At 33.0% G+C, this 11,309-nt stretch overlaps 1 protein-coding gene across 1 annotated transcript in view; it reads left to right on the top strand.

Annotated features, from left to right (window-relative positions):
* Positions 1-401: 401 nt before the first annotated feature.
* The window catches only part of LOC111718187 (uncharacterized), an 18,412-nt gene continuing 7,504 nt past the window's right edge, over positions 402-11,309 (top strand). The window contains exons 1-3 of the mRNA XM_023493714.1: positions 402-494; positions 4,154-4,196; positions 4,965-5,107. Coding sequence (XP_023349482.1) covers positions 4,190-4,196; positions 4,965-5,107 — 150 coding nt within the window. The 5' untranslated portion in view covers positions 402-494; positions 4,154-4,189. The remainder of the gene's footprint in view (positions 495-4,153; positions 4,197-4,964; positions 5,108-11,309) is intronic.

Raw genomic sequence — 11,309 nt, 5'->3', positions numbered from 1 at the left:
TTATCCCAGGCGATACAGCATCATTTAGGATGCCAGGCTCAGAGCTATGCTTGTATAGACCGAGGCTGCCTTCCCCTGCCCTCCTGACCTCTAGCCACCGTCTTAGCCAATCCCAGGAGCCGGCCTCGTGTCCCAGCCTGCCTTTACGGTTAGACATAACAAATAATATTTATTTAAATAAACAAATAAATATTAACAAAAATCAGCAAATTTTGTTTTCACGAAGGACAAATCCGCGAAAATTTGAAAAATTTGAAATGTTGATATTTACCGGGGGTGTCAGGGTGGGGTTGGGTCGCCTGGTTTATATATTGCCGATGCTTGGTGTTTCTCCGCAATCCTTGCAAGTTTAGAGGAGGCCGCTACTTCGGGNCCAATACACAACCAAATACCAGAACTAGGATATGCCAGTATCTAACAAGACGTTCGATAGACACCAACAATAACAACAACAATAATAACAACAACAACAACAACAACAATAACTTCTTCAGGAAAATTGGTTTAATTTGTAGAAAAATTAAATTTTTAATTTCCTAATCTAAACAGTTTTGAATAAGAATTATAGCAGTAGGTCTAAAAATTAAATTTGCAACTTCAGACTTTAAAAGAAGAAGGAGGACAACAGTTTGAAGAACGAATGAAGAAAGTTAGGAGAGAATGGTTACTAATATTAAAAATGGTTGAAGAAAGATTAAGTTCTGATGATTTTAATCGTAAGGAAAGATTTAAATATTGTAAAATCAGTAAATCTTGCAACAAACTAGACATACAAAAATGTATGTTATGTAGTGCTAAGAAACTTGTTTGGTTCCTATATCGACTGTAAAAACAAATCCGAACAGAATGAGTAAAATCTCATTAGCTTTTCTCAGTTTTAATATTCAACAGATTTTAATATAATTTCTTAAAACAGACAGATTAGGAAAACAGATAAAATAAGCCCCTGTGTTACCTATTCAGGTCCCCTCTGTGGTATTAAGAGAGTTCAGTTCTGAAATTTTCTAGAGGTTGTTAAAACAACAAGCTATTTTTTACTCGATATTTAAAAACAACAAAAATGTTATCAAAGATAATGGGGAAAAAGAAAAGGAAAGAACAGTGAAGGAGAGAGAAAAGTAAAGGGAAAATAGAATAATGTGGAAAGTAATAAATGCAAGGGACGGAAGGAAGGGGGAGAAAATAAAGGAGAAAAAAGAGGCAGGTGAAGCTAAAAATGAATGAAGAATGGAAAAATAAAGGAAAAAAGAGGCAAGTAAAGCTAAAAATGAATGAAGAAGGGAGAAAATAAAGGAGAAAAAAGAGGCAAGTGAAGCTAAAAATGAATGAAGAAGGGAGAAAATAAAGGAGAAAAAAGAGGCAGGTGAAGCTAAAAATGAATGAAGAAGGGAGAAAATAAAGGAGAAAAAAGAGGCAAGTGAAGCTAAAAATGAATGAAGAAGGGAAAAATAATGAAGAAAAAGAGGCAAGTGAAGTTAAAAATGAATGAAGAAGGGAAAAATAAAGGAAAAAAGAGGCAAGTAAAGCTAAAAATTAATGAAGAAGGGAAAAATAAAGGAGAAAAAAGAGGCAAGTTGAGCTTTTTTCTAAAAAGACCGATTTCGAAAGTTAAATAATGAAGATACCAAGGAATTGAGTCTTTGCCACAAACCCTGATTTTCTAATTCTTATATCTTCGAAATCCAATGTTGTAGACCTTGGATATTTCAAACTTTGAATTCTGTTTAAAAAATCTAAGTTTGAAAAATCAAGAGTCCCTAAGGTTGCCAAGATATAGGGATTAAAAAGGTTGAGTTTGTGGCAAAGACTCAATTCCTGTCCAATCTATATCTATATCATTATGCAACCTATATGATTTTAAAGTTCACTATTTAATCTAACAAAACTCATGTTTGAAATATCGAAAGTCTAACCTTCAGGTTGCAATGATATAACGAGTAGAAATTATAATTCGAGGAGATGAATCAGTTCTTTTTTAGTTAAAGAAATAAACTCAAACTATTGAGCTTTATTTTTAGAAAAATAAGAAAAAGTTATTAGGAGGAGGAGGGTTCAAAAGAAAATGTTCATTGTTCTGCAAATACTGCTAAATGGCGTAAGTCCATGATTCGGGTCTTTCATTTGAACAATATTGATATTAAAAAATTGCAATGTTTCATATTAAAACTATACAATATAAGTATTTTAGTAAAACAAACATTAAAACCCATAAAACAACTTTGATTTATAAACGGCGTGCGTAAATATGAAACGAAAGCTCTTTACATTTACAAATCTATTTTTTAAAAACACATTTTGAAATTTAGATTGCAAAAAATTAATGAAATATAATTTTTAACAGATTTTTATTTTTCAAGACTAAAAATAAAGAAAAGATTATACTTTTGCTTTTTAATTTTTTTTATAATTTTTCTTTACTTGAACTAAAGGGACTGTAAGCTTAATTTCAAGTGACTCTCCATGTAAAGATGGCAATGTCTGACTCACAACAGTACCCTCATAAGCCTTTTCTGATCAAGTATAAATTAATAGATTTAAAAACTAAAGATTTATAATTGTGGTTTATCTACATACCGTTGTTAATCAGGCATTACATTTACGTTCACAATTCCTTTAAATACCTACAAGATACTCCTTATAACGGTCCCCTAGCTCCCCATCCCCCCTTCTCCAGTCTTGGTTTGTATACGAAGTATATTGGTCCAGTATATTGGTCCAGTATATACTCCAGTATACGAGAACTATACACCGGGGATACAGCTTCGAATCCGGGTACCATACACACTACACAGCACCAGACAATACCATACACAGCACAATACAATATCATACACAGCACAATACAATATCATACACAGCACCACACTATACCATACAATACCATACACAGCACCATACACAACACTATACAATACCATACAATACCATACACAGCACCACACTATACCATACAATACCATACACATCACCATACAATACCATACACAGCACAATACAATACCATAAAACTACAATAATCAGCACCAAACAACACTATTCAATACCATACACAGCACCATACAACACCATACACAGCACTATACAACACCATACACAGCACCATACCCAGCACAATACAATACCATACAACACCATAAACAGCACCAAACAACACTATACAATACCATGCACAGCACAATACAACACCATACACAGCACTATACACAACACTATACAATACCATACACAGCACTATACTATACCATACACAGCACTATACACAACACTATACTATACCATGCACAGCACTATACAACACCATACAAAGCACCATACAATACCATACACAGCACCATACAACACCATACACAGCACCATACAATACCATACACAGCACCATACAAAACCATACACAGCACCATACAATACCATACACAGCACCATACAACACCATACACAGCACTATACAACACCATACAAAGCACCATACCCTGCACAATACAATACCATACAGCACACGTCAAACTAAAATAAATTACATGTAATATTAAAATGGAAATGTTTTCGATCATAACTTCTCTTAATGATTATCTATTAAGCAGAATAAAAATATATTTAATAATTCTATTATGTAATCGGATAGATTTAGTTCTTTCTTACTTGTAGTATATGTACAGTATACAATATACAGTATTCCATCCAAGGAACTAATGCAAGGAAAGTTTATTGCAGTTGTGTATACTCTGCGTACATATTGAAACCAGTTCTCTCTGGGGGGAATTTGTAAACAAGAATAGCTGCATCAGTGTTCGTCTGGTATCCGAGAAGGTTAAAAGCATTAAATTTTGATAATTTTAAAAACACACAAAATTGTTTCCTTTGACCCTTTCACAGATTATTTTTGTGAAAATTGATTCCAATGTCAGGCTGTGACATCCGTCTTGTGTTTACTTTTCCGCCCAATGACAGTATACTGCAGTACAAAAAATGCGCACACCTCTGAAATAACTTTCCTTGCATTAGTACCTTGATTCCATCTAGACAATTATGATATCTTTTCTCAGATGAAGGATAGACTAATAACATACCAACAAGTGCAAAAAAACTGAACTATTTCAGATATTTTCCAACCCAAACAGCCCAACAGCATTTTAACAAATAAAAACCGGTTTAGAGGAACGAAGTTGGAGCTCTGACTCATTCATCTGGCATGCTAGGTGAGTCTTTTAATTCTGAACAATCCCTTTCTGAAAAAAACTGAATATATTATCTAAAAAAGAGTTCTAGGACGGGATTTTATGAATTTGAGCTTGGTTGCTAAACCACCTCCCGTCGATTCAAATACTTATCTGTAGTTATCATCTATATGGAACATGGAATAATCCTGAATCCCCGATTCAATGTAGACGTGGTTGAACCGTCTCTAGACCTGGCTCAATTTTATTAAATTAGGTCCCTACAGTCTTTTAATATTTCTTAAACAACATTTTTTCCAGATTTAGATCAATAGAAAGTATATTTATTAGAGTGCGAGATACGAGTAAGATAACAATTTGAACTATCTTTTTAACTGGCGCAGTGCTCACTTTAATATAGTAATTATCATAGAATAAAGTTAATTTCATTGTAAACCTCTATAAAGAACAAAAAAATATGAAAGAAGTGTTTAAATTTGATAATTTCCTCAACATTTTTATTGTAACAGAAATATGTGCAAGTTACTTTTAGAGAAACCACAAAGGAAAATAATGTATTTTTAAATAGACAAATATAGATCAGACAGAGCTTGTAAGGGAAACGTTGCGAATCGATCATGTCCCTCTATAGATGGTGGGTCCCTTGAAATTAGGACTATACAGTTTTTGAAAGATTACAATGACAGAATACTATGATTTTATCAATTATAAAGATAAACAAATTTAAAGATTAAGATTGTCATGAAAATAAAAATAAACGATAAAAAGTCATAAATATTTTTTATCCAGGAGGACAAATGAGGATGCCCCTGGGGCCCCAGGGACCCCTGTTTCCCTCTCGAGGGTTCCCTTCTACACCCCTGGACCTGGAGTCCAACATGTTGAACTGGAGGGACTCCTTCATTAACAAGTACCAGGATACCATCAGAGATGTAAGTAAACACATGATACATCCAGACATCTATTAAAAGTATGCATCAATTTTCAAGATCGGATCAACTTGGCCTTTGGTCTAACTTCAAACCTTTAGACCTCAAAAGCCGTATCATTAGAATCCATTTTTATCCATTAAATGTAGGTTTTTTGTGATCATTATTCTATACATTTTTATCCATTAAATGTAGGTTTTTTTGTGATCACTATTCTATACATTTTTATCCATTAAATGTAGGTTTTTTGTGATCACTATTCTATACATTTTTATCAATTAAATGTAGGTTTTTTTGTGATCAATATTCTGTACATTTTTGTTGGACTATAGTTTCTAAGCTAAATTGTAACAACTATTTCTTAAGAATTTTGAATGTGAGATCAACAATTCAATATGTTTTATCCTGTATTTTATATCTGTGCTCAATTATATTCATTTTTTATAAAATCCAAAAGAACGATAATTAATATAAAGGACTTCAAAATAGAACTTTCTAAAACCCCGTCTACAAAAGTCTCCAAAGTATCCCCGCAGTAAATTTTACATTTTAGTTCACAAAATACCTTTTTTTGCCTCGAGATGTCTATTATTTGTCTTGTTATACGATCCCCAGAATCATGCACCGAATTCAACCCACCCCTAAATCATGTATTTTTAACTTTGATTGGTTTGTATGAATACCAAGAGACAGGGATAGATATTCTTGGGGAAATTCATTTTCAAACAGATGCATGATGATCATAAAAAAGTTTTAAAAACTAATTATTATTATTTTTTATTCATGATGAATATATTCCCCTGTTTTGTTGAATATCGTGCTGGTACAAGAAGGAAGATTAGAATCAAGAAAACTTGAAGAATACTTTGCGCATTTATCTAGGCATAATTCACTCATACAACCCATCATCAGTTAGATAGATAGATAGATATATAGATATATTATAGATAGATAAATAGATAGATAGATATATAGATAGATAGTTGAAAAAACCATGTTTATTAAATGAAGAGGAGTAATTCGAAATAATTTGTATTAATAAATACGAAAACTGAGAAACACAATCGAATGAATAGATAGATGTAAGGTGAATAAATATAAGAATAAATATATATATGAGCAGCTTTATACTAAACTAGGCTTTTAGGGCGCTTCGCGCTCATCTTCTTTTTCAACTTGTAATTGTGGCTTTATCTGTGAGCATCTTCTTTGTATACAGTTTAAAACAAAAACAAAAAAAAGTTTGCGGATTTCATAATATTTTTTCTCACATTTTCAAAATTTTACAAAAATAAAAAAAACTTTTCAGCACAAATTTTTAAAATTTGATCATTCATAAACCTTACCTGGGGTCACGTGATTTGGGTCCGATCGGTTCAACCGTTTTGACGTTTATTGGATACTGACAAGATAGTTTTCCAGTAAGAATAGTTTAATTAACCGGATTAACCGTCTGGTTGAGTTCCTGTGTTTAGTAAATCTCTGATTGGAAATAGAGTATTGTTTCTCCGAGTTCATCAGATCATCAAACTTCTACCAGATAAATGCAAACTCATCATACAACCTCGGAAGGACAATGCCAAATTAATGAAAAGAGAGCAGAGGACCGTAACACGAGAGGGGAGGGGGGGGGGGTGAATTTCCAAAATGATCTGAAGTTTCAGAAATCGGTCATCGAAACCTGAGACGAGGAAAAGCGAAGGAGATTTTGAAAAAAAAAGATTTCTTGAAGGGGGGAAAGAAATCATATTCATTTGAATTTTTATCTGAGTCACTGACGAACTAGAATTTATTTCAGAAAATTGACAAAGGCTGTCCATTTTCTCACTTTTTAAGGCAAAACTCAGTCGATCAACATTAAGATTTAAATTGTGGCGGCTAAAAGAGGGTCCGTGCAAAAATCTAGACTATGAACATTGAACAATTTTTATCCATGGTTGTGCTTTATTTGGAAACCTTGAAATTTTTTGATTATACATTTTCATCTTATTTCAGATCTTCAAAAATATATTAAAATGTATCTATTCATCTCTTTCCATCTAGAATAATGCTCGTATAATTTGCATGCGCGGTTCTCTACGTGCACTATGCAGTGTGCATTCCAAAATGCGCGGCAATTACTACCGACCCAACTATTGCATGATGAAGAATTCATATTTCTCTTAAAACCCCCCGATTGCATTCATAATTTAGAAAAAGGCAATTTATGAGACTTAAGAGCCAAATAGTTTGAAATTTACTTAATTTGTTTTCGATCAGATTCTTTTAATTTTTATTTTCAGTTTATTCCTTTTATTCTTTCCTAATAATGATAATAATAACAATAATAATGATAAAAATAATAATGATAATGATAATAATAATATACTAAACATTCTATTCCTTGTCCTTTTTCTCCCATTCTACCACCTTTATCTCTCCATTATCTCCATTCTACCACCTTTTTCTCTCCATTCTCTTCATTCTAACACCTTTTCTCTCCATTCTCTCCATTCTACCACCTTTATCTCTCCATTATCTCCATTCTACCACCTTTTTCTCTCCATTCTTACAATTCTATCACCTTTTCTCCCCACTCTACAACATTTTTTTTCTCCATTCTCCCCATTCTACCACCTGTTTCTCTCCATTCTTCCCATTCTATCACCTTTTCTCCCCACTCTACAACATTTTTCCTCTCCATTCTCCCCATTCTACCACTTGTTTCTCTCCATTCTTCCCATTCTATCACCTTTTCTCCCCACTCTACCACATTTTTCCTCTCCATTCTCCCCATTCTACCACCTTTTTTCTCCATTCTCCCATTCTACCACCTTTTCTCTCCATTCTCTCCATTCTTTTACCTTTTCTCTCCATTTTCCCATTCTATCACCTTTTCTCTCCATTCTCTCCGTTTTCCCACCTTTTCTCCCTTTTCTCCACCCTTCTCCTTCTAGTTTCTTTATTAAATTTATGTAATAATGGCTCAATCAAAGAGTGGCCACGGCTCATTCGGATCTATTTGTCTATCTATCTATCATGTTTAAATCTATCTATCTATCTATTTATCTTCCACGTACATATCCATCTATCTATCTATCTAACTATCCATCTATATGTCTATCTATCTATCTATATATTTTTCTAACTACCACACTTACTTTATGTCTATTAAAATATTTAATCCACATAAATATTTATACTTTTTACGAATTTTTATTTCAAAATTAGTTTTCTTACATCTCCATTTATTATGTTTGGAATCTAAAACTTTCTTTTTAAATTACTCTTCAAAAACCCACCAATTTAAACTTATTATTTGATCAATTATTATAATTTAATTCTATAATGATAGAATTATCAAAGGAGAGATATTCTTCTTTTGAGATGAGACAAAAAGAATAGAATGTATTGGACCGGGAGAACGCATTAGAACAGTTTTCTGATATCAGACTTTCTCACGTCAAACTACAGATTGAGATCTTATATGTTATATATATGTTATATATCGAGAATAATGCTTGATCTCCTCTTTTTCTTAATCTCCAGTTTAAAAAGTGCTTGTTCTCCTCTTGTTATTAATCTCCAGATTAATTAACCGATCGGGATTAAGGATATCCCATTCTAAAGTTTTCAGCTCAGAGGTCATAACTATATAACTCAGAATCAGCGGTAATCCACCACGCTTGATCAGCCGAACCTAGCAAGATTAGGATAATCTAGCTTATTACAATAATTCACGTCTTTTTAAATATTTAAAACTAAGTTTTAAAAACCAGTCTGTGGAATTAAGTTTTGTTTTAATTCACATGTTTAAACAAAGGAATAACTTAATTGGGACTATTCTATTCTAATATTGTTTCAATTCAAGTTGTTTCTTGAAACCTTTCATAAAAGAAAGAGACAATGAAAGAAATTAAATATTTTTAATGGGAGTTAATACGTTTTAGATTTTTCATTCTTTGCTGTAAAGGAAACCACATTTTCTTTTTGATAATCCTTTTTGCTGCTAGAATGACTACATTACATTTTAGATTGAAACCTTGAATTTTCAAAAACAGAAACTTCATTTTAAAATACAAGCAAGTTAGCTTTCTATAACTTTTGGATGAAAATCAGAGCTTAAGGAGTTGCCAGGTGCAAAGTGATCCGAGTAATTCCGCATGATAATCTATTTAACTTTACTTTAAACAACAAAGCTATAACAGATTTAAGAATTTACATAAATCTGTAAAAATTCGTACCAAGAATATAGGCTATCTAACTGTCAGTTCAGAACATCTCACGCCCCACCGGTGTACATTTGAATATCCAAGCTGGGCCAACCTTTTCAGTCCTACTTTGGACTGTACCGCCAATTTACAATTACTGAAGCGGCAGAGGAGCATGATCTAAGCCAACTTGGGTTCAATTATAATTTAGGGAACAGTCTGTTTAATTTCAGAAATATATTTACACAAATTCTTATTAAATATACGAAGTATGTTTAATGTTTGCTCAGTTATTAGTTTATGCAGTTTGTTTAGGTAAGCATATAAAGCATATAAAGCATATAAAGCTAATAAAGAATGCTGGCTGAACCAGTGTAGTTTGTTAATACATTAAATATTTAAAAACAGGCTTAACCTCTACCATAACTTTAATATGTCTATACACAGAACTTTGCATTAATATATACTTTGTCAAAAGATCAAAACTAATTTTTTTTATCTCTTTATGAAATGTGAGAATATATGATTTTGAAGGATTATGAATTATCCTCTCTGCGGCCAGATTTTTTAAATTGAACCGCGTTGGCTAAGTTATATTTGTCTCGCCATGTTTGTTAAATCTGGTATTAAATATACGTTTAATGGAAATGATGTTTATCCCCCTGAATAAATACATGAGCTGAGTGGGATCGAGAGAAGGGATTGAAATCTATTTATTCAAACTTTTGTAAATATTTGTCAGTTATTTGACCAGTTCTACTTCTACTCAATTCAAACCTTTCAAAACCTACCCCAACCCCAACTTTTAAAACCTACCCCCCATTCCCAACTATTCAAGCCCTACCCCCCATTCCCAACTTTTCAAAAACCAGCCTACTCCATCCCCAACTTTTCAAAACCTAACTACCCTCCAAACCTTTAAAAAACCTATAGCCTTGTCCCAACCTTTAAAAAACCTACAGCCTTGTCCCAACCTTTAAAAACGTACAGCCTTGTCCCAACTTTAAAAACCTACAGCCTTGTCCCAACCTTTCAAAACCTACAGCCTTGTCCCAACCTTTAAAAACCTACAGTCTTGTTCTAACCTTTAGAAACCTACAGCCTTGTCCCAACTTTAAAAACCTACACCCTTGTCCCAACTTTAAAAACCTACAGCCTTGTCCCAAACTTTCAAAACCTACAACCTTGTCCCAAGCTTTCAAAACCTACCCACCCTCAACCTTAAAAAATCTACATATATACAGCCTTTACCCAACCTTTAAAAACCCCTCACCCTCTTTTAAAACTAGTCTCTCAACCTTTGAAAAATGCCCCCATATAAATCTTTCTAAACCCCCCCCCCTCTCCCCACAAACTTTTTTTGTTGTTGTCTTTCTCCAATTTTTAAAAATTTATTTATTTTTAATTATTCAACTAGCATTCTTATCATTATCATGGTTTCTATGTACCGCTTGTAAATTTCTTCAAGAAAGTAAAAAAAAAATTGAAATTTTTTAGATTTTCTCCGCGCATTTTTCTGTCTCACCCTGTCCCCGACTGCTAAGCTGTTATTCCAAGTGGTGGATGTACTAAAAGTGCTAAAAACACTTGAAACAATTGAATTGTGTTGGCTGAGTAGTATGGATGGGGAAGGTTGAGGGAGAAAATCTGCCAAATTAACTTAGAAAATACAGAAAAAGCTGCAGGGTTGGGAGGAAGTGAGTTAGGAAGGGGGAGGGGGGGGGAGGAAATGAATTTGGAGTAATATTAATCATTGTGTAAATACTGTAAGGTTTTCTTTGAATTCTTAATCCTTAATATTTGTCAGTTTTGTTGGTAACATCTTTTTTTCAGGAAATAGAGATAGAAATATAGAGATATAGAGAGAGATAGAAAGATAGAAGGATAGAAAGAAAGATAGATACTAAGACGCTAAAATCAAATATTTATTAAAACTAGGAGACTCATAAACCTTGTTGGGAGTCAACTCTTTCATGTCAAATATCGTGATCTTGGAATGCATGGCATGATCTCCC

Source organism: Eurytemora carolleeae, unplaced genomic scaffold (genome assembly GCF_000591075.1).
Source record: "Eurytemora carolleeae unplaced genomic scaffold, Eaff_2.0 scaffold822, whole genome shotgun sequence".
In the NCBI taxonomy this organism is placed as follows: domain Eukaryota; kingdom Metazoa; phylum Arthropoda; class Copepoda; order Calanoida; family Temoridae; genus Eurytemora; species Eurytemora carolleeae.
This window is presented reverse-complemented; position numbering and strand designations above follow the sequence as displayed.